Source organism: Leptonotus elevatus, chromosome 1 (genome assembly GCF_054856555.1).
Source record: "Leptonotus elevatus isolate MCC_2025b chromosome 1, RoL_Lele_1.0, whole genome shotgun sequence".
Taxonomy (NCBI): domain Eukaryota; kingdom Metazoa; phylum Chordata; class Actinopteri; order Syngnathiformes; family Syngnathidae; genus Leptonotus; species Leptonotus elevatus.
The window spans coordinates 32,475,679-32,499,717 of record NC_141239.1 but is presented as its reverse complement, the minus strand read 5'-3'; the positions used below and the strand labels follow the sequence as shown (position 1 = coordinate 32,499,717).

The window sequence follows — 24,039 nt, the reverse complement described above, 5'->3', positions numbered from 1 at the left end:
GTGTGCGGGTGTGCGTGTGCGTGTGTGTTACAGTAGGAAAGTCGAGTCACTTCCTCCTTCTATTCCCTGCAGCACTAACCAACTAACCGACAACTACAACAACACTCCTCGCTGGCATGTTGTCAGCTGGTCGAGACACAAGTAGTGACACTTTATATTCGCTTCTCGTAGCCTTTTATTGGAAAGTCGTTCCGGAAGGTTCGAAGAAGATTCGAGCGCCAGTGTGGAGTTTTATTAGGCACAATGGCTCCGACCTAGCCCAACTTTTTCAGCCACTGTGAGGGAAAAGAGTTCCGCGGAGGTGCCGTTGACTTTTTTTTTTTTTGTGGTTTCATTTAAACTGGAACCAAGAGGGCGAACAACATGAAGAAACAGTTTAACCGTATGAAGCAACTTGCCAACCAAACAGTCGGGAGGTGAGTATTTGTTAGGGATAACTTTACAATAGCATGTAACTGACAGCTAACTGGCTGTTTATTCTTTTGTGGGCTTTAATAACACGCAACGACACGCGAAGCTTTGAGGTACACATGGAACAGTTAACACTTTACACGTCATTTTGTAGTTAAAAAAAAAACGTGGGCGAGGTCGGAAGGACTGGCTGGCACACGACAGTCACTTAGCTAGTGTCAACGAACTCATTGTGAGTTATTGAGAAAGGAAGGTAAAAGTACTGTCTTGTTAATTAGTATGTGAATGGTTGAATAATTATTGCTTATCAAAAATAATAACAGGCCACCTGCAAAATGTAATGAGATACAGTACAAGAGCGATATATAAAGAACATAACTGCTGTACAAAGATAATAAGGCCCATATAAAGGTGCTAATTGAACAATATGTGAAGTGTGTGTGTGTGTGTGTGTGTGTAGTTGACAGTACTGTAGAGGTCTGGTATCGAACCACGTATCCACCCATCTACTCTACCTGCCTACCTAAGCACACAACCCCGATACCTACCTCCAAGAATACACAACCACCAAATCAAGTACCTCCCTAGGTGACCTTGACCTTTTACACGTGAAGTCAGCCCTCATGGGAACGCCCACTCAGGGACACTGGACGGCAAAATAACCACTTTCCTGTATTGTAACCATTGAATCTCGTACAGCGTAAATAAAGTCCTTTATCTAATCGATTATCTTATAAAATGGTCATACCTTGCTGTGCGGTCGGTTGTACAGACAGACAAAGAAGTAAACCAAATGTTGCTTTTGATCGCATACCTACTAATGAAGACAAAATACGTCGATGGATAGCAGCAATCAACAGAAAGGATTGACAGATTTGAAGCGATCATTTTTTGCACGGATAGTAGATAAATGTTTGTACATTTTACTAGTAAACGTACATAACAAAGATTGTAGCAAAGGTGTCGAATTGTGTGTTTCAAATCACATTAACGAGCCAGATAGTTAGCGTTAAGTGCATTTGACTGTTTAATAATGGGGGATTTCGTCTTTGTGCTTGGAGTTTTTCACTCTGGAGCCGGAGTCATATTCATGAAATGACTGCATAGCTTGCCACTACGATAGTCATTTGTTCCATGCTAGTAAAGATAGTAACATAACATCATCACAGCGTTTCAATATAGAACGGACTATTTAAAAATAAGTCAGTTAGCATGATAAACAAGATTTACCTTTGCATTACGAGGTATATTGTCCCCCGGTGTGAGCGTAGCATCTCGTCCCAGAGACTCAGCCAGCGACAAGCTTTTGAATCAGAAGAGACGGCATTGACTACATCATGATATAGGTCGTGCGCTGTGAATTCCGGCAAAGTCGGCGATTTAATTAACTTGGTAAAAACAGCATGCAACAGAAGGTAAGGGCTGTTTTCAAACTAGCGATCTCCAACTTAAGTAAATATTGCGCTTTATGAGTCCCAATTAAATGTGCAACTTCGACTGACAGGCGACCTTCGGTTGAAGTCATAGATTCCATGGCTCTAAGGGCAATAATAACTTTTAATTTGTAAAATAACAGTCACTAAGTCGTTCCAGGTCACGTTCACTTCCATTCAACAATCATTTCCGTCCGCCGTCCGTCATAGGGCAGTCACGTGATCACGGTCAATATAATGACCTTCCTAGCTAGCTCCCATAAATTCCTAGAACCTCCCCCAAAATCTATGAACCTACCTACTCTTTATAACATCCTCAGAAACCAACGCGACAAACCATTCCAGAACCACCTGAGACCAGGAAGGCTGATGTGGGATGCTAAAAATAAATGAATGCATTTTGAAATGCAAATAATTTCTCTTTTAAAAAAAAGAAATGTAAATAACAATAGGGGGGAAATAAGTTCAAAGCCACAGACTGGCTCATTCGGGTTTAAAAATCTGGTTGTATAGTTCAGACCCAGGGCAATAAATGCTTTAAAAGTAATCAATAACATCTTGAAATCAATTTGAAAATAAACTGTAAGCCAGTAGAGTGATGCTTAAATGGGGGGGGGTTATGATATTGTGTATTTGATTCAGTGAGAAGCCCATTCCTCAAAAGTGTTTGATGGGGTTCAAGTCAGAGCGGTCATTGCTGGTCTTGCTGGTATTTCATGCAGTTCCATGTGCCTGATTACACACACGCAATCCTCCAACAGGAGTTGTAAAAGGCCACCAATACACGTTGGCTGACTGTTTACCCTACAGTTCACTCATAAAGTGGCGTGTTTGAAACTGTGATGTGTTTTTCAGGCAGGGTCAGTTGGCCACAGAGGGATTGTGTGGAGTAAGCATTTTGTGGATGTTGACAGCCAGTAACAGTGGAAGGCAGCGGGTGGGGGTGGGGGTGGGGTGGGTGGTAGGGGTGGGGCTGTGAATGCCTCCATAGAGAATGTGGGAGCTAGTTTATTAGGCTTGAATGGAAACATCGTTTAAAAGTTGTAGTCACACAAGGCAGACATTGCACATGCTTAAGTGTACATGACACAAATCAGGACTTAGGACTAACTTATTGCACAGGTTGTACCAGCGCGCCCAACTTTTTTTCTTTGGTGCACCCACATTTTCCACTCCATCGCATTCAACTGAATCAACACTGCAGTTCTATAGGTTCACTCTTAAAAACAAAACAAAAAAGAAACTGACTGCAGCACATCTCCAAATGAACGCCCCCCCCCCCCCCCCCACACACACACACACAAACACACACACCCCCACCTCCAATGGCTGGTTGTACCAATGCAGCCCACCTACTTTATTGGGCGCACCATAGAGAAATTAGGGCGACCAAATTGGTCACAGTCCAGAGCCCTGCAAATGCTTAGTCCTAGTGTATTGTGTCAAATCGTCCAGCCTAAATATTAAACATTCCCCAAAGAAACTTCGACATGATGTCATGATTATGAATAGAGTGTTTGAGACATGAACGAGCCACTTGACAACCTCCAGCGCACATTCGCACACCTTCTCCTGTTGCCATAACAAACACGGTGACCCAACAGGAAGCGTGTGTTGGGACACGCCGGAGGAATCTGACAGCTCCTTTCTGAAGGAGTTAGTTGATGCTGAGTGTGTGGCTCTGTCGAGTCAACACACAGTTTGACTGTGCACATAATTATTATTATGGTCAAGTGTTATCGTGCTGACTCTTATTCTGCTGTGTACATAAAAGACAGGTTGAGCTAGATTTAGAAATTTCAGCTTGTTTGCATCAAATTAAGCTGTGCGTACAATATGCACAGTTGATGATCCAACACAATAGCACCGAATGTGAAACCAAGCTAGGTTGCTCTAAAACTAAACTTTACATTTAAACAAATGCGCTCCTCCATATCGCTTTATAATCTTGCACTGTTGTTTACACGGCATGTGTTTGAACCATAAGTCCAAATGTTCACTTGGGTTTCTCTCCTCAGGGCTGAGAAGACTGAGGTACTGAGTGATGACCTCCTCCAGGTAAACACTTCACACACACAAATAATGACTGCTGCACTAATTTAGATGGAAGATCAATATTTGGTGTAAGCGAGGGTGTTAATGGCTTGAGGCTGTGGTTGTGAGGCATTATGCCTGGTGCTTGCTTGGTAATATATATTACGAGAAAAAATACATGCGCATCTGCCGTTATATTGTAGGAGGGCCGCAAAGGAAGGGCCTCGGTTGAGTTTGTCTGTCTGAATACATCATCCTCATTGAACCAAAAAGTAGCCTTTTGGGTAACAGTCATTCAGTCAAACACAAATACAACACATGATTTTAACCATTTTGTTTGAGGATTTATTTTCTCTTTTAGCTGTTTGACTCTCATTGGAATCATTCGTTACCGCTCCAAAAGCAAAAAAAAATTTGTTAGCTCAATGGCATAAAATGCTCACATAATTTTTAAACATCCATCCATCCATTTTCTGAACCGCATATCCTCACTAGGGTTGCGGGTACACAACAACTTAAACTACCAAGCAGAGTCCAGTTGCCTCAATTTTTAGCCTTTGTGGATTATCATGACCTGGATGGCCAACAAGCCACACTGACATTTTTTTGAAGCAAGTATAAGTGTATTCTTATTTATAATGTGACAAGACATTCAAAATAAAAATTACTTAGGCTCTGATTAGGTTAACAAAATGGTATGGTTTGCGCTATTTATTGCATGCTAGCATACAATCCAGCATGTACATATTTATGTTACTTCTTTTGCAACACTAAGGAACTTTCAGTTTACGTTGATTATGGCGACGCCATATGGACAAAAGTGGTATTGTTGTGTCTGAAGGAAGACCACATTTCCTATGAGGACAAGCGCAATGCGTAGTTTTTTTCCGCTCACTCCAGCGAGTGAAGTCTGGGACAATGTTGATCCTTGACTACTTTCATCCAGGGTAGCTTTTGTCGTATGCCAGAATGCAGTCAGCAAATTTGTAGTTTTTTGTGTGGCAGTGTTCCTACCATCTTCCTCAAAGTTGCTTCGTGCCGGTAAAAATGATACAGACCCCCTCAGGCTCAGGCTATGGCAAAGGTACCAGTAGTTTTAAGTTGATGTTTCATCAGAAGAGTTATGAAAATATTTTATTATGGTAGAAAAGTTCCTTAGTGCTACTTTAAATGTATATTTATGTTTAATTTGAACCTTTTTATAGGGCACTCATTGAATATTTATCCAGATTTATGTGGTCTGACTCTGACTGTAACATTTTTAAATAAGCATTAGTTTTCTTGACATATTACCTAGTAGAACTCACATGGTTCTTCTACATGTGTTACCAAGTATGTGTTTCCTTGCCTGATAAAAGTCAAATAGACGAAATGATAGTTAAGAATCACGTATTGATTAAACGAAGGAAAACTGGCATCCATTACTTGGTTGTAACCATCTTAGACACTGTTGATTCAGTCTGTCTAAAAAAAAAAGTTTACCATGACTTCACCTATTGGATGCTGAGCTGAGGTCCCCATAAAAATATTTTAAAATTAACCATTCATTCAGGAAATTTAGGCAAAAGCTCCATTCCGAGCTTACTGCAAGAAATGCTGTAGTACAGTGGAAGTGATTCAAGTATGGAAGTCTTTTCCCCTTAAAAGCTCTGCCTGGTAAAGTCATCGTCTTCATTCACGCCAAGTTTGAAGCAAAATTCTTGGAATTGCAACATCATCCGGAGTCTTTTCATTCAGGGTTTGACGACTGGCAGGTGTCGTGGTTTTCTGCAGAGGCAAACCGAGGGCAATGTTCCGCTATCTTAAAATGTTAGTGAGCGTGATGCGGGGGTGGAGACAGGCGTGCATCGGAAAGTAAAGCTGACATCACTGTGAAAAGTGGGAAGTACTGAGGAGCAGCGTTTCCCCACATGAAGAGATCTCGATTATGTGAAATGAAAGGCTTGGTGATCAACCTTTGCTCAGTCTGACGATTCTGGTAATAAAAATATCTGAAGCAAACTGAGCCGTTCCCTCCAGAAAAGGCATGTCTTCCGTAGTGGGAATGTCAGGAGCTTTTTGCTGCGTTAGACATTCCTTCAGTGAGGAATGTGACCATCAGTGCGGTGCAAGGGTTGGAATTGCTGCTTCATCAGTCATCTTTGCGACATGCGCTCAGATAAGAGTCATCTCTTTTGTTCATTTAGTTTAGAGCGCCATCTACACATAAACAGTGAAAACTTTCTCTCCGGTGGGTTTTCTCCATTCCCATTCCAGTCAGAATGCTCCGGCACCCCCCCCCCCCCACTCCTCAGTGGCCTCTGACGAGAAATTTGATGCTTTGATTTCCTTGGCGTAGTTGTCGTTTCACTTCCATTTTTTCCCCCCAATGTTGTTTCGCTTCCATTTTTTTTCCAATGTGCTATGTGCTGGCTTAAGCATTGATCCTGTTTGGACACGTCTTGCCTCTGTAGTTGAGTTGTGGCCTTTGTGTTTTAATGCTACCTGAAGGCCTGGGGATGCGCACAGTGAGATCTTGTTGCAACTGATAAAATATGTTCAGCACTTAACAACTAAAAGATTATTAAATGTACTATGTCAGTTTGACATTTTGAGTGTTAGTGGAAATAGACACCACACAAATGTGATTTGACCAGTGACGATGTTTAAAAAGAATCTAATTGTGGCCAGCCTTCCACGCCCCTTATTATTGCAATTGCTATTTAATATCGCTGGCATTACTGTACCTCCAGAATCATGACTTTTCAGGAGACCCCAAACACAGCATGTTTGGTCAACCATTAACATTGCATCATCAAAGAAAAGAGCAAGCTATTTTCAACTAGTTTCAACTAGTTTAGACTAGTGTTGACTGACCAATATTATAGATTTTTGAAAAAATATGAAATTTAACAAATTGTCACATTTCAACCCGCCACTATCAATAGGCAATTATTTTTTCAAGGTCCTCTTCCCAAGTTTTTTTTTTTTTTATTCAAATCAAACACAAGCACTAAATTAATCCGTTTTCTTCAGAACAACTTCACAAAATTCAACCAAGCGAACATGGTGAAAACATAAGCCAGCCAGTAAGTCACAAATGCGATTTATGCAAACAAGCCTGTGGCTTTATCACTTAAACTTTTCATGTTTCATGAAAAGATGATGTGTAAAGATGTGGACTGCACTTCGACACTGAATGAATGAATGAAATGTACACGCATACCTACAGCCTACTCAGTCATTGCAGCCTTTGAAATTTGAAAACAGCATTCTAGTTCATTCCCATGTTGATTTGAATTTGATAAATTTTTCACTCCTACTACATAGTATTTTTTTGTTAGCTGTAGCCCACATCACTGTTTTGTACAAACAGTTCAGACATTGAATTGGTATTGGTACGTAAGACAGATCAACAAGAGGACAAAGTAGGTTGTACCTGCTTCTCCAGCTTGTTAGATGTCAAGTATTTTCTGTGGTGGCTGGTCAGATGTCGTCAGATCTGTTTCTTTTCATGGCATGCAGCTGTTGAGGATGAAAATAAGTTGTAATAGCCATCTTGTAAACCTTTGGCCAGCTCACCTACTTCAGGGCTAAGGCTGGCGGGATTGCGGCTGTGTTCTGTTAATTGTTAAATAGTCCATGGTGCAACATTAGGATACAACTCATGAAACGTAGTAACATATTGGTGAAACTGTAACATTTGAAAGGAAGGATCAGTATACAGTCTCTAATGCAGGGTTTTTCCTGGCTCAAATTGAGGCAAAGGTGGTATCACCCTGACTATAATGGGTTTGGTATCAGTGCCAATACCAGTCTTATTTTAAGGTATTAGTACTCGCGGTGGTGGACCGATACAATATGGCCCGCTCTCACGCAACCATTTTACGATCAGGGACTAGAAATCAGAAATTATATGAATACAAATTAATTACAAAGTTGCCATTAATGTTTGCCATTTTTTCCACTACAATCATAAAAAAATTGCCCACTGGTACATATTAAATTGTAAATATAGTTCAGCGTTGTTGTAAAAGACTATTATATTCATTGTATATGCTGTGGTTTTATGACTTTGGGGATGGCTGGAGCGCGCCACTTCTGCCCCGCAACTAAGAAATGGGGGTGTGCAATGGTTGATCCATGATCTGTTTCTTCTTCGGTACATTAATTTAAGGGGTTTTTTTTAAAGAAAAAAAAGGAAAGCTGTTTCTTCTTCGTTGTTGCTTCAGGTCTTTCCGGTGCACTGCTGTTGATATAGCGCCTCCATAATGGCGTAACACTGCAACTGCAGTTAAAATGCGTTCCTACCGAGCTCAATCAACACAGCTGGAGCGCTATATTGAGCTATATCATTGGCTCAGGCTGGAGGTGGCAAGCAAATTAGGTGTAGGTGGCCGCCTCTGAATTTTGTACACAGGAAAAACCCTGCTCTAATGCTTGTTTTATGTCAATAAAAATAATATGCAGACAATAAACATAAAAAAATACAGTGTCAACAAACATGCAAGAAAAAAAACAATCATGTTTTTCTGCTTTAACAAATGTATTTTTAACTGCTTTTGAAATAACTTAGCAGTTTCTCGCTGAAAAGGAAGCACATTCCACAATTTGGGGGCAGTCAGGGCAGTAAGTAAAAGGCGGTCAGCAGACACAAGTGACCCAACAGGAACAAAAAATGATACCCGATCCACAAAGTAAGAACTTGACCATTGAGGGCACGAAGAGTGACTGAAAGTTTTGGACTCACTCCTAAAATGAAGAGCTAGGGAATCAATGCAAGGATGACAAAACGGGAGTTATGGGATCTGTACAAAAGCCAAGCGGCAATGTTGTCACCGAATTTGAGATGGTTTAAAGAAGTTTTGTTGAGGCAGGTGAGGGGAGAATTGCAATAGTCAAGATGTGAGAAGACAGAATGAGCGAGTTTAGAAATTCGAAACTGGGTGTAAAAAGCAAGAACGGGCTACTATTTTAAGTTTTAAAGCTGAGCAACATATTTGTGAGGCAAGTTGCTCACCTTCTTGTTGAATGTGTATTTCTCAAAGATGTTCCCCATGTTAATGTGGGTTTCAACCCTTTTCAGCTGAGGTTGAATTGGAACATGTTGTAGAATTGACAAGTTGGAGCTTGTTTGTCTTCTCAGTGAATCTCTTTGCAGAATCTACTTGTAAGTGAGGATGGGAGTAGGTAGGAGCCTCGGTGCAGTCCAGCATCCCTCCAGTATTTACTGGAGAGTTAAACCTCCAAGGCTGACATAATCTGTTCCGGGATGTTGGCATGAGTTTTGCCTGTATTGTCTTTTGTTTTTGTTTTTTTGCATAAGTTATAAAGCAGTAGCAAAATAGTTAATCCATATCATAAGCCCTTTAACACAGTGCTACTCAATTATTTTTTGATAGCCAAAAATATCTCACAGCCTCCCAACTCTCTGCATTTGTACATACAATTGGTGTGTTTGTCTATAAAAATTATAATTGGTGAGTGGGTCAACCGTAGCTTACTTTCCACAGATGGGGCCTGCAGGTGGTCGTCGCTGAGTCCTGTGATTCGGACTCTCGTCGCTTGTCACCTTCTGCTTTGCTCTCGCAAACTTTTTTTTTTTTTTTAAACTAGCTTCTCCCACTAGTTACCCACTCCAGCCTATGGCTCCGACTTAACTCTCGCTTGCTGCTTTTGTTAGCTGCTGTGGCTAAATCTGGTTCGGTCAGTCTTTCGGCGTCACTCGCTGGGCTTCACACTGGCTGCCAAGTCGCCGTCGCTTGCCGAGGTGGTGGCTTGCGAAGTGTGGTCTAGTGACATCTAGTGGTGACTTATTACACACTGTAGCTTTAAAAAGATGCTCCTTTTGGAAAGTGGCCACAAAAAAGAAAAAGCAAAACACATGCAAGTCAAGTCTATTTATATAGCCCTTAATCACACAAGAGTCTCAAAGGGCTTCACATGCCTACAGGCTGCAATGGATGCAGAATGGGCAAAAATTTACATAGTTTGTGATACTAAACATTATTAACTAGAATAGTGCGAAAGTCCATTGAAGAAATTGAAGCATGTATGATATGATCATGAACTCTCGAGTGCTCTGAGACTTGGGGTCTTTCCTCTTCGGATGAAGTTCATATACGGGGTGGTTTCTTTAGTCACACTCCAGATCTGCTTAAAACATTTGAGTCAAAAACTACAGACATTTTGAACACTGTGTGCCTCTTGGATCATTCCAAAAGCACTCGTCAGCACCAGACAATGGGATCAGCCGATGCATCCAGACCGTCGGGCCGCCAACACTTTGGCAGTCCGTCAGGCCACTGGAGTTTTTTTCTGGCATCACTTGTTGCTCGTCTGGATCCATTTGAGCTGTCAAAGTATGTAAATCTGAGCCGAGGATTGGCTTAAGATGAGCTAATCAATTGGAACCAGACAGGAAAGTTCACTTGTGGTCTGGCATCAGCGTTTAACAGGGGAGGAGGGGGAAGTCTGTAATGAAAAAAGACCGTCAAATCTAAAATGTCAAAATGGGAAGATGAGAGAGCAAAAGATGGAAATCTCCCCGCTAATGAGGCTTGTTTAGTTTGAAACAGGAAGAGGAAGTGTGCTTTTAGGTGATGCCATCTTTCTCAGACGTACTTTTCAAAGTTAAAAAAGAAACTCCAAAGGACAGGGCCTGCTATCAGGAGAATTGAGTACAAAAATATAATAACCACTGTAATTAGATGAAAAACCACTTATTGTTTGGATTACTTAGAATAGCTTCCTTTTTCTTTTCTTTTTTTATTCCAAATATTTTTTTTCTAGCCTGGCCTACTACTGCTATGGCAAAAGACAGATTTTTAAGCAGTATTACCCTGGTATATGTTGTGTAACATTAGATTTCTGACTAAATACTGAATGTAGTAGTCAAACTTTAGTAATATTTCCTACCAAAAACGTGTGTGTTTATTTCCAAATGGACTATTGGTTTTGGTACAGAGGTACTGTATGTGCTCTTTGAGTGTGTACAGTCTGTGTTTGCAGCTCCTGACAATAATATACTTTCTAAAACGAGATGAATATAAAGTCGACATATGTACAGCACTGTGCTATAGCCCCCATTTGTTATGTTGTTTTAATTAACCTTTTATTCATAGAAGCCATTTTGATGTTTTTAGTGAGGGTGGATTTTTGTAAGCCTACTTTGCTGTTCAGTTTGTTTGAATATTGGTCTTGGCCTTGTCTGTTTGTATTGTACATTTGTTTTATTATTTTTAGATATTTAACTTAATACCATGGGAATGGTTATACATTTCACTGCATTGTGTACATGAATACAAAGACATGTACCTTATTTGTATGGAAGAGACAGAATAGAATGTAAGGGGATTTCACACTAAAAACGTGTACTTTTACGTTTTAGTATTGTAGACCAAGAAAGTCCAGATATGGTCATTCTAATTCGTAACTGTTGTTTAGCACAGTGCTGTATAGTTTTAATTAAAGCATTAACTATGTCATATATAGTTTTAAATTACGCATTAACTACATCATAGCAGAAAGTAGTGAATAATGACAACTGAAAGTTACTTCACATGTTCATAAAAACACCCCATCCATCTGTTTCTTATTTGCCCGTTATATCACCACACAAGGGAAGCGCCGCCAACTCGAGCTTGACAAACGCCATCGACACCCTTGTGCTGCCTTTCAGTCACAACAGAAGCGTGATGGAGTGTTGACACATCGGTGTGCGTCGGAGAAGCATCTGTGTTTGGATTTTGAGCCCTCTTATGTTTCCTTGATGATGAACTGTTAAAACAAAGTATGGCATATGTGTGTGTGTTAATGTTTATGCTGTATTGTTTTGACACTCAGATCGAGAGGCGCATGGAGCTGGTACGCTTGATGTCACACAACACACACAAGAGGCTGGTGTCCTGTCTGCAGGGTCAGCTGGGCACAGACACCGAGAAGAGACATGTGAGTCAACCAACATCCATCTTTCCACTTGCACTTGAACACATCTCCGTATTTTGTGACATCATAAAGCTCACATGTTCCCACAGGACAGTGAACACTGTTGCGAGAACCACTCAAGATGTCAGGGGAGAATGTAACATACGTACAGTACTCTTTGTTTCACCAGGGATGCATCATCACTGACGAAACGTGCTCTTGCGCAATAAATACAATACTTATGAAACACAAACATGAGAGGAACTCGGCGCAACATGTCTCTTTCCCACACGCACATTGGGAAATTACTGCTAGTGTAATTATATGAATATAAAATGTCTGCAACACTCCTTGAGTTGAGAAATCATACTGTATAGTTCTATAGCATTATATTGAAACATGCATCATCCAGTTTGAATAAAGTTTAAGTTACCTAACACGGTTGCATAGAATTGACTGTTTAAAAATACACATTCTGTTAAAGTTTAATTTTTTTTAGTACCACTTGATTGTCACACCCACCTAAGTGGGGGGAAATTTGTTATCCGCATTTGGCCCATCCCCTGAGGGAGCGCTGAGCTGAGGAATCATTTGTTGATCTAACCCCCTAATTCCAACCCTCAATACTGATTGTCAAGAAGGGAGACAATAGGTCCCATTTTTTTTATAGTCTTCAGGAATTGAAACCATGACTGAGCTGGTGATGTGTACAAAACAATTTGGAAAAAGTGAAGAAATGAAACAGGTTTGCGATTGTTATTAATCGATATTAAACTAACAATCAGTAGTTGCAAACATCCCAGTCACTTGTGTCACTTTCGTTAATGGAGTTGTCTTTTTTTTTGTGTGTCCCTTTAGAAAAAGCTACCCTTGACCGCATTGTGTCAGGCCATGCAAGAGGGTGGCTCTCAACTGGGAGATGAGAGTCTGATTGGGTGAGATAAGGAAACGTGAACTTGTGTAAAACCGACTGTCATGTTGCAAATGGACCAATAAGGAAGATGTTTGTTTTCTCTTGAATGAGCATTAGCCACATGTATTCACTATCTATGATGTGTGTGAACAGCAAGATGATGGATGTGTGCGGTGAGGCAGAGAGCAAGTTGGCCAGTGAACTGATGCAGCATGAAGTGCAGATCGAGAGAGATGTTCTAGATCCTCTCAACACGCTGGCCGAGGTACAACACCTGCTTTCATCTTTTCTTTTCTTGTTTTGATTTTGCTCTTATTGGTGAAACTTTTGACATCTCACAGGTTGAGATCCCCAACATACTAAAACAGAGGAGGCAACTCGCCAAACTGGTCCTCGACTATGACTCGGCCAGGACAAGGTTGTGTTTCCGTTTTTCTCGCCATATGCATTACATCTGATAAACCCAAATGGTCACAGTGGAATTTTTAAAAAAAAATTGTTTTACCTGTATTTGTTAAACATGCACAAATCAACTATTCCATTTCTGGAGGCATGGATAATAGGACAAGGAAGTAAGTCGGGCTGCAACAATTATTGAAATAAATAACTTGATTACAATCTCTGCCTCAAAGTTACGCATTGTTCTTTTTCCACCTGGACTGAAAGTTGGCACTGAGCTAGGAGGAAAGAGTGCGTAAAAGACAGACCAAAGTTTGGAAATGTTTCACACTTCGAAAAGATCAAATGTCTGTTTCAAAGCAGATTGGCTTACACAACAGCACATGATTGCCTACACAACTCACTTGATATAGGCTATCATGGTCAGTTAAAAATTTCGTAATGCCCCATAGTTGGTCACGGATAGAGACGACCACTGGTGCTCTTTCTTTATTGAAGAAATTATGACAAAATAAACACATGATAAACACTTTCACACAAGCTGCACGGCCACAACCGACGCCGGTGAGTCTCAACACACAGACTGGCTAATGGTTAGCTGGCTAACAGACAGGCGCAACTTGACATTCTTATTTGCGGGCTCCCACGTCACTCACCAGGCCAGGCCCTACCTTTAAAGTCACATACATTCAAAGTCACCGATACTGCAGTGTAAAACGTGATGAGGTGACCCCAAGTGGACATAAATAATACTTGTATACCTAATACGCATATTTTTTTAATTGGTATTGTTTAATAATGCAAAATACACTTTTTGTGCGATTACTCGACTAAATCGATGGGATAATCACTGGAATAATTGATTGTAAAAATATTCCATTGCCCCAACCGTAGAAGAAATCATTACAATTTTGGTACTGATTTAGTACCTTTTGAAATTCATCATTTGGTCCATGAAAGACAATTTTTTTGGGGTGTAATAAGTGATGGTTGTGCAGGTGGTACCAAGCAACCAAGTCTAGCAACCAGGCCATGGCAGCTAAGGTGGACTCCCTCAAAGATGAGATGGAAGAGGCTCTGAACAAAGTAGAAATATGTAAAGTAGGTTTCCACTCCACTAAAATACATGACATAAAATTATCATATTTTTTCTATAATGCATCTGGACGGTTTTCCCGCAGGACCAGTTATCAGCAGACATGTACAACTTTGCGTCCAAAGAAGGAGACTACGCACGCTATTATCTGATGGTGGGGGCAGCAACGACTAGCTTCACCTGATTTTTAATCGAGAGTGATAACCAAAGACACCCACATTAATGCTCCTCCATGTATGACAGCTATTAGAGGCCCAGGCAGACTACCACAGGAGGTCTTTGGCAGCTCTGGAGGAAGCTATTCCAAATATCCAATTACAGCAAGGTGAGCAACGAGACATTTAATTACCAGAAGAAGACATGAGCACATCACCACCAAAGTGTCTCCCTTCTCCTTTAGACTCCTGGATGGAGAAGCCAGCGTTCGGCACCGCCTTGGAAGAGCACCTCAAGCGGAGTAACCGGGACATTGCCCTGCCCATTGAGGCCTGCGTCATGATGCTGCTGGAGACAGGGATGAAGGAAGAGGTATGCTCAAGAGAAAGACAGATGAACAATAAAAAAAAAAGGAAAAACATTCAAATGTTTCTCACCATCTTCATTTATCTTGGCTAAAAACTAAAAATGCATGGCCATAGATGACCACAATGTATTTCATTGGGCATTCTCCAATTATTTTATACAGTATGTAAGGAAAGTTATATGAAGACTTGTACCTAAATATATTCAATAACATAATTCGTAAAGATTAAATTCATTTGTTGAACTCAAAAGTTAAAAAATTACTTAGCCAGTGATTATTTTGCGTACCAAACATAGTGAATCACTGCTCTACAATACTTTTATTTGAAAATAATTTTGATACTAACATATTTACCATGTAGGGTCTGTTCAGAATAGCAGCGGGAGCTTCAAAGCTAAAAAAGTTGAAAGCCGCACTGGACTGTTCCACGTCGCAGCTTGAAGAGTTCTACTCCGACCCCCACGCCGTCGCCGGTAACAACCTTTCTGGGTCTTTACAGCCTCACAAAAGCCGAAACCTGATCTGCTTAAGATACTTGACTCAACTGTTTTACGGACTCGTTTGCTTACAGGAGCCCTGAAGTCGTACCTCAGGGAACTTCCTGAACCTCTCATGACTTTTGGCCTGTATGATGAGTGGACACAAGCGTCGAAGTAAGAAGACACCCAGACCTGGAACAGATTGTTCCAACGATGGATGGTAACTGTGTGTGTATTTTACAGTGTGCCTGACCCTGACAAGCGACTTCAGGCTTTGTGGGTGACATGTGATCATATGCCAAAGACTCACAAGGCCAACTTTAGGTAGGTGCTGTCCAACTTTGCTCACAGTTGATGGAATACATTTGATGCAATAAGAAGAATTGTACCTGGACAAAGAAAATCATAAAAATGTTCTCTTTTTTTGGTCCCTTTAGACAGTGGTTCTCAACCGCAGTCCTTGAGTAGACCTATTCCAGCCTGATTTTCTTTTTTAAATAATAAAAAGTGCAGGGAGTTTGCAGTGCCAACATATTTTTTTAATAAAGTGGAAATTAAAATAAATCCATAAAAGAAAAGTTTTCAATATCTCACTGAGCGACAAATGCATGCAAATGTAGCTAATTTGGGGTTTTCGTCAGTGTTCGTAAAAGGTTTCAAAAGGTCTTCACAGACAGTAAAAAAGATGTCTGAATGTTATCCAAATGTCTTTGCGACAAGTAAAAACTATCTGTGAACATCTTACAAATCTTGATGAAAACTCTAAATTCGCTTTGTTTGCAAGCATTCACCGCTTAGTGAGAAACCAGCTTCATTGGCCTTCAGATTTGTAAAAAGGCTGATGTCGATATTTGTCAAAATGCCAAATATCTGCATTGATAATTGGCCCGGCCGATAATCAGTCTATCCCTACTAAATATTGTTGACTTACTACTTCCAGATACCTGGTAAAGTTTCTGGCCAAATTGGCTCAAGACCGCGACGTCAACAAAATGTCTCCCAGCAACATCGCCATCGTCCTGGGGCCCAACCTGCTGTGGGCAAAGATGGAGGGGTAAGGGGGGACTCTGCACACACTGGCATCGGGTTATCTTCATTCGCCGTTGACCATTTACCTCCTCTTTTGTCTTTCTTATCCCTGCAGGACACTCGCAGAAATGGCTGCGGCGACATCGGTCCATGTGGTTGCCATCATCGAGCCCATCATCCAGCATGCTGATTGGTTCTTTCCTGAAGGTAATGCTTCAGTACTGGTTTAAAAAATACATCTTCTATCCGTCATGGCTGAAAAGTAGTTTCAAGGAAGGGGTGGGGGTAGTTATTGCAATCAGATAATTTTTCATACTTTTCATACCCAGTGGCTGACACAGCCAGATCACTAAGTGTCCTGTAGTCGAAATTAGGGATTCACCGAAATGAAAATGTATGGCCGAAACCGAAAATAAAAATGCTTGGCCGAAAACCGAAACGCCCAAAAAAAAAAAAAGCCAATTTTTTACTATCATTGCATTTTTTCTTTTCCTTTTGGCTTTTCCCTTCAGGGGTCGCCACAGCGAATCAGTTGCCTCCATCTGACCCTGTCCTCTGCATCCGCTGCTCTCATACAACTTCATGTCTTCTTTAACTACATCCATAAACCTCCTTTTTGGTCTTCCTCTAGACCTCCTGCCTGACATTTGGAAACTCAGCATCCTTCTGTCAACATACTCACTATCTCTCCTTTGGACATGTCCAAACCATCTCAGTCTATCGTTGCATTTATTATAATTAATTACAATTATAATATTATTGTAAAATTTTTATTTAGCACTGGCATTTTAACCAAGCACAATATAAATTGAAATGTGCCCACACCGCAGACATGTTGGCTAATCGTACATTAAACACCAAATGAGGATTGAGAATTTTCTGGGGGTGCGATTGCACTTTATTGTCAATGTAGTTCGCACAGGCGGGCACGGATGCGTGCGGCGGGACAAACTGCGGCGCACTTAAAATCTGCACATTCAGATATTCACCAACGTTTAAAAATAGATCAAGTAAATTTGTTCGCAACAGCTAATCGGCTTCGGGAACGAACTGCAAAGTCACACACAGCGTTCTGTACAGGTCTGTAGCCACCCTGAGATAGCGTTAAGTGTTTCTTGCTTAAAACTGTTGATAGCAATAGTGCTAGCATTAGCTAAAGTATTTAGCACGGCCACCGGGATTTCGATGAAAAAGTGGAAGCGTTCGAGGGGCTGGGGGAAGGGGGAAGGCGCTGCAGGAGAAAAGAGTGGCTCACCTGTACTGCAGTACATGGCAGTTCTGTCTTTTTTCGACCCACTTAAATGTTGTACACCAAGCGACGCCCCTCTCCTCCGGTGTGCGTAATGACCCCGGGAGCTGCTGCGACAGACCAGTGCAGATTAGGGTTACAAATGTAACCGTGTTGCTTGGCTGCTATCTTTCTTCTGTCCAGAGGTGGACTTCAACGTGTCGGGCATGTTCGCCTTGCCCACCCACCCAGGAACGTCGGACGGCGAACTCGAGAGGAAGCGCCCCGGCAGCCTCGTGGGGCAAGACGGGGACACTCAACCTCCCCGCAAAGACAGGTACCTGTCTCGCGCCAACCTCAGCCTCAGCCTGCCGCTTCCCCTCCCGTCCCGTTCCAAGACACCGGGCAGGCAGGATTCGCGGGGCCCGGCGGTGTCGGCCCACTACGTAGTGGCCGACGAGACCATCACGGTCACTGAAACGGCCACCCAACAGCCAACGTGTCCAAACTTTCAGCCTGTGCTCTAGTCCAAAAGTTGCTCCCATGAATCCCATCAAGGAATGTTTTTGTATGATTTTTTTCACTACTTTTTCAGTATAATTTTTTGTGTTCTCACCTGGAACTAAACATGTAGCACTTTTCAATATTCTTGATGTTAAAATATGTGGTCTGAATTCCATTGTGTACCCTTTTGTTATCCCCGTACCTTCCAATTAAAGCTTAGGTCATACTGTAGCTTTCCTGTTGTGTGTTGGCTTCCTGACATCTGTCTTGTGCAGCGATGTGAGTTGAAGTTTATATTGGGTTGTGCTTTCGGAGAGGTCGATTCTGTCGGCCCTCTGTTCTCTGTTCCTCTTGATGTCTCCTGGGCCTTTTCTTACAGTTTGTGTGTGTGTGTGGTTTGTCCTCTCCCCTTCCACCCCCTTCACTTCCGTAGCACTGTTAACAAACATCCGGAGGCCAGCCCACGTAGAGCCGGCACCACTATTAGAAAGCAGCCACAGCTAATCTCACCCACCTCCCAAACCCCACTGCCCCACCAGGAGGGTGGGGGTCCCGCCTGCTCTGAGCCCCAGCCCCAAGCTGCCACCCCGGAGGCCGAGCAGCCGGGCCCGGCTGGCAGTCTAGGCACTGGGGGCCAGGTAGCCGCCGCGCAAGCTATCTTGGTCTCCCAGCTGGGCACAGAGGAGAGCAGGTAAGGAGTGATGTAGCTGAGGTAGCCGCAAAATACTCCCTGCAACGCCGCCTGCTCTCAACCAATTCAAACCACCCGGATCGCCCTCCCCTCTTGTTTGTTGGAATCCAGTACACAAATTCAAAATGTATGACATGTTAAATCACGTGACTCTTTGTTTACAGGTGTTGGTTGTCTCCCCTGCCTGTCTAATCTCTCCTTGCTCTGCTTTCATTAATCTTGCTTGGTTGGTTCTAAATCTACCACTTGGTCTGATCTGGCATGACGTACTTCACAAATGTTTCATCATTTGATTTTGTGTCATATTTGTAACCTGCAAGCTTGTTTTCATGCGCATGCCTTTGCACCGGTGTGTCACAATACCTTGAATGTCAGTCTCAACACGGAAAATGATTTGGACATGTTTTATGTCCACAGCCCGGCCCGGGAGCACACATCCACGCCGCCTCCACAGAGGAATGGGTCAGCCCAGCTTACAGTGGGAACACCGCAGTCACAGAGTGGATCCAGGGGGCCCAGTCCTCATATGGTCCGCAGAGGTAAGTGCTAAACATGCGTTACATGCTGTTGCCCGTCATGCCAATGACGTGGAATTGATCAATTTGAAATAATGAATAATAAAAATAAATAATAAATATAATAATTGTGGTTTGTGTAATAAAGTGCATGTGAAGTATAATGTATAAAAAATCAACTCTGGCAACCCCGTCATAGTATCAACAACTGAAGAATTGAAGCATCCACGACTGAACAGAAGATGCTAGTATGCTAAAGATGCTAACGGAAACTTTGTTGGCCTTTTATACAGAACCTTGCATACAGTGACACTGCATCCCACAATCAGATACAAGTGTGGGCACCCCTGATAACCCCAAGAAAGATAATTGATTGCTTTGAATTCATTTAGACAAAATGTTTACTGCTAAATTCTTTTTTTTTTTCAGCTTTATTAAACCATAGAACAAGTACAGAACAGTATACCCGAAATAAACAAAATGAAACATTATATATTAGTATACTTGTGTATGATAAAGGCTACTTTTATCACTATCCTGCGAGCATGCAAAGAAAGTGGCCGTGCGTTTAGTCCGCAGAGCTGGTGCGGGGGTGGGTCCGAGCCTAATGACGTCATAGAGTGAGCACCCGCTCGTTTTCTCGGGTTGGGAGGGGCTGGTGCTTGGAGACCAGAATGACCTAGAATTTCTCATAGAGGGGTGAGTGAGTGGTCACCACTTCGGTGATGTTTTTGGTGAGGAATTAGCATTTTAACATGGCTAAAAGCTCCCAAAAGTTGTTGTTTTTTCACATTACTGTCCCTTTAAATATATCATATATCAGACAAACAGCGAGATTTGAGAGGTGAAATGGTTTATTGGATTTACAAAACGTGTGCAATAATTGTAGACTGCAATAATTGTAGACTGGTTCTTGAATGAAATGAAATGAAAATTAGGTTAACGTTTAGTAGATCCTCCTTTTTGCAGAAAGAACAGCCTCTAAACGCTTCCTATAGCACCCATTGGGTGACTTTATGTAAATCAAAGTCAAGTGATTTTTATTTATATAGCGCTTTCAAACAGCCTTAGCTGTTACAAAGCGCTTTACAGAACAGCCAACCACAGAATGTAAAACATAAAGGCCCCATGTCATGTCATATAGACGTCTGTTACCAACTGTACATGCTGAGGAAATACGAAGCAGTCTTTCAAATACAGTATTTGTCCCCTTTCCTCATTTTTGTCAATGCAGGCACCAAGAAACAGGCGCCAGCACCGCCCAAACAGGCCAGTCCCTTCGCCTCGCATTCTGCCAGCCAAACTCCGGGTCCCTCGAACCACCCGCCCATCACCCCCAGGCGCCACCCGGCCAAAGAAAGCCCCATCCACGCTCCGAGCCACCCGCCCCCGCATCCGCCGACGCCGGGGGAGCAGCCGTCGCCGCCCAGGACGCCCACGCCGCCCGACACGCCGCCTCACGACAGCCCCCAATCGCAGCCGCTTGCTTACCAGTACGGCTCACTCCCCCGCCCCTCCCGGCCGGCGCCCAAGCCGCGGCTCCGGCCTAACATGCCGCCGCCGCCGCAACCGGCCGCCAGCGACAGCTATAATGGCCTGTTGGGCTCCTCGTCAAAGATCATCACAGGTAAAGCAGTTCTCTTTTATTATCAACTGTTGCGGACGACAGTGAAAACATTACAGGAGGTTGTCGCTATTATGACGATTGCGGCAACATGTTGAGGTTACAGATAGTCTAATACATCTTCATATGGTTCAATAAGGCACACGCGGCACCTATCTTATGTTATTCAGTATTGTTTTGTATCTAGGGTCTTACAAGTTCTTTTCATAGAATTTGTATTTAAAAAATTGCCATTGGTGTTTCTATAGCATAATTCATACTGTTAAAACTCATATGTAAATTCATGTCATGATATCAATTGCATCCTTTCACTTTAACGGTATATATCATGATATAACATTTAGGGTAAAAATGTTTGCCAGCAATTTTAGAAAATTTCAAAATGTTCAATATACGCACGATATTATGTTCAATAATTATATATCAACATAATCTGGCAAATGACAAAATAGACTCTCCCCTTTCTGCCTTGTCCTGTTTTTTTATATCCGACAGTAGAAAAATGAGCTCAAAGACAACGCTATGCGCTGGCCCTCGTGGGAATTGTGGTCTTCCTACAGGCAAAACATTACTGCTGTGGTCCATACGGTGGCGCCGTTATCAACAAAAACAGAAAGAAAAATGTTGATGCAATCGAGAACAAAAGGAACATGATTGTGATTTGACTTTTCCCCACTAATGGATCAAATATGAGATTATAGATTACAGAGGAGTAATATGGCAATGAGGTCGTGGTATCATATCAAATCAACCTCACACTTACAAATCCAGTCGGTTCCACTATGATCCATTATGGGACTAGTACTCACTCGGAACAAGTGGACGTTGATTTGACCTCGTGTAAACTTTGGACATGGACATGGACATGTCCAACTGCACTGGCAGTTTCTGGCAATGTGTCTACACCTTGCTGTTATCTAAAATTCATAACATATAGACTGAAAATAATCGATAAAACAGACAGCAAGGTGGAGTCGTGGTTAGCGTGTCTGCCACACAGGTGTGAAATCTTGGCTGTGGGCCTTCCTAACGAACGATTATGTACCCAGCGATTGGCTATTGACCAGTCCAGGGTAAACCACAAGTCAGAATTTGTGTAAGTGTTTAGAGATGTAATATGCAAGAGCTCACTGAACATGTTTGTTTGGATGACTTGCTGGCTGAGTAGCATTTTCAGCTTCTTTTTTCTTTTCTTTTTTTTCTTTTTTTTACTTTTTGGCTTTTGGGTTTCAACTGACACACTCATTGTGGTTGTGGTGACGTGAAGCATGATGGAATGTGTGTGTGTGACGTTGCAGATGTCTGAGGTGGCGGCCTGCCTGTAAGACGGGCTTTGCAAGGCAGGCGATTGGTAAGACGGACTCTTCCTGGCTGACGTGCCTGGTTTGCTTGCATGTGTGTATGTTGCGTTTGTGTGTGCGCCGAGTGTGTCACTAAGCACATGCAATTCTCTGGAAGGATACATACAGTGTGATGCGTATGTATCAATGCAGTCCAGACAGACTAACGTCGACCTCGGGGAAAAAAAAAACCAGACAGTGTGCTGTTAATTGTTTTATGTTCTTCACATGTGCACACCAAGGACTCCAAATAACATTTTAGTCCTCCAAGTCTCATCTGATCAGGCAGGAGAAGCACATGCTTCCTCCTTGCCAATCGACAAAGGGATACTGTCATCACGATTCATATTATGCATTATAATGACGCAATGATCTCAAAGTACAAGTTGAATTTGTTCCGTGACCATGCTTGCAACACAAAACACGAATCAGACTTCTGCAACACATTCTGTAATCATTTTTGATGCGAAAAGAATGGCACTGTGTAATATTGTACTTATGGAAATCATACAGTGATGACCTCATGAAATTGAATGGAAAGAATGACCGCATGTTTTTCTTCACTTGACGTTGTGCTGCTCCTGGGGGCTTAGCCAAAGTAATATTAGTCATTTTTTGCAGAGGATAAATAATATGGCTGAGTATGTGTATTTGTCTACATGTGTTGCAGCACCATTAACTGTGATTCTGCTAGCATTAAGCTAAACAGACTTTCTCAAGGCAAAGTTATGTGGTTGTTTTAAATCTGTAACATGTAATTGTTTAGTTGGGCAGTTAACCACAACCACGAGTGGCAGGGAATAGCTGGAAGCTTCTTCTTTTTTTTTGGGGGGGGGGGGGGGGGGTAATCTGCCAAACTGCCTCGTGTTGTGAATTGAGATGATTTCCCTGCCACCATGGTTTCTCAAATTCATGCTAAAGTCAAAGCAATAAAATCGTACGAATGACAGCTTATTTCTCCAAAAACTATTTTCAGGCACCACTGTAATGGAGTCCTTAGTGTCATCAAGTGTGTATAAAGACACAGTCATGAATAATGCGTGTGTGTTTCTGATGCTGACCTTTTCCCCTGCGGTTCGTCTGCCGCCCCATGCAGACAGCGGTCTGGATCTGAAAGGGGTCCGACGAGCGTGGATCCCGGAGGTGATCGCGAGTCAGCCAGCGGAGCGACCCGCCAACCCGCCGCCGCCCCTCAACCCGCACGCGGAGAGCACCTCGCTGTGAGCGGGAGGATCATCCGAGCACTACGCGACCAAATCGCACTCCCGCGCGAGCTTCAATTGACTCTTATGTGACGCTTTGATGACAATCTGCTACAAGTCCGACAGCAGGCTTGAACAAAAAGTATTTTTTTCTATGAATCTATTTAACGCACGGCCGTCTTCTAAAGTGCATGTGAAATTGAGAGGACCAAATAAAGGGCAAAATGGAAATAAGATGAAAAGGAGGTGCTGTTTTGGCGTGTGTGGTGGTTGTTGACCAAAGTGCAATTTTCAGCACACGTCTTCCAGTGGCACACATTGGGTTAGTCAAGTTTTTATGTGGTAGTATATCAAAGGGGGAGGCGGGGTTCCTTGACTTTTACAATTCTATGTATTTTTTTGGACTGATTTATTACACTCTAAATTGCTTTGAGGATATATTTTATCATTGTTTTTCAGAAGTGATTAGATTTATTTAAATATAGTATATATTTTCAATGCTTTATTGGTTAATGACCAATTCCACTCCAAAATGTCAATGCTTTGACCAAATATATCAAAAGCTTTTATCATGTTGACAATCGTCACCTTCTTGGGCTCTTTTCAGCTCATTGAGTTGTTTATTTTTGCCGGTAATGCTGTAACAGTATACTGTTGCTACCTGCATCATGACTTGTGATGAATAAAGTTTTACAATGTTCTCACACCTGTCT

At 42.1% G+C, this 24,039-nt stretch overlaps 1 protein-coding gene across 3 annotated transcripts; it reads left to right on the top strand.

The window, feature by feature from the left end:
* Positions 1–17: 17 nt before the first annotated feature.
* arhgap17b (Rho GTPase activating protein 17b) lies at positions 18–24,032 on the top strand. 3 transcript variants are annotated; one of them, XM_086092954.1, is made up of 21 exons: positions 18–416; positions 3,863–3,902; positions 11,703–11,807; positions 12,642–12,718; positions 12,850–12,961; positions 13,038–13,114; positions 14,094–14,196; positions 14,277–14,345; positions 14,435–14,516; positions 14,592–14,719; positions 15,076–15,187; positions 15,286–15,367; positions 15,437–15,517; positions 16,134–16,247; positions 16,338–16,429; positions 17,655–17,787; positions 18,388–18,645; positions 19,063–19,184; positions 20,395–20,787; positions 22,083–22,135; positions 23,221–23,366. In XM_086092954.1, the coding sequence occupies exons 1-20, from the start codon at positions 364–366 to the stop codon at positions 22,088–22,090; spliced, it is 2,241 nt and encodes a 746-aa protein (XP_085949080.1). In that variant the 5' UTR covers positions 18–363; the 3' UTR covers positions 22,091–22,135; positions 23,221–23,366. The 3 variants fall into 3 exon arrangements, with proteins under 3 accessions (XP_085949080.1, XP_085949072.1, XP_085949089.1); XM_086092946.1 differs by lacking the exon at positions 22,083–22,135 and having other exon boundaries at positions 19–416; positions 23,221–24,032; XM_086092963.1 differs by lacking the exons at positions 18,388–18,645; positions 22,083–22,135 and having other exon boundaries at positions 19–416; positions 23,221–24,032.
* Positions 24,033–24,039: the final 7 nt, after the last annotated feature.

What these genes read in the sequence shown, in the direction of transcription:
- arhgap17b (XM_086092946.1), top strand. Translation starts at nt 364, where the DNA reads ATGAAGAAACAGTTTAACCGTATGAAGCAACTTGCCAACCAAACAGTC. An exon ending in CTCTCAACACGCTGGCCGAG is followed by an intron (nt 12,962 to 13,037) that starts GTACAACACCTG and finishes GACATCTCACAG; the next exon opens with GTTGAGATCCCCAACATACT. An exon ending in ACTCACAAGGCCAACTTTAG is followed by an intron (nt 15,518 to 16,133) that starts GTAGGTGCTGTC and finishes TACTACTTCCAG; the next exon opens with ATACCTGGTAAAGTTTCTGG.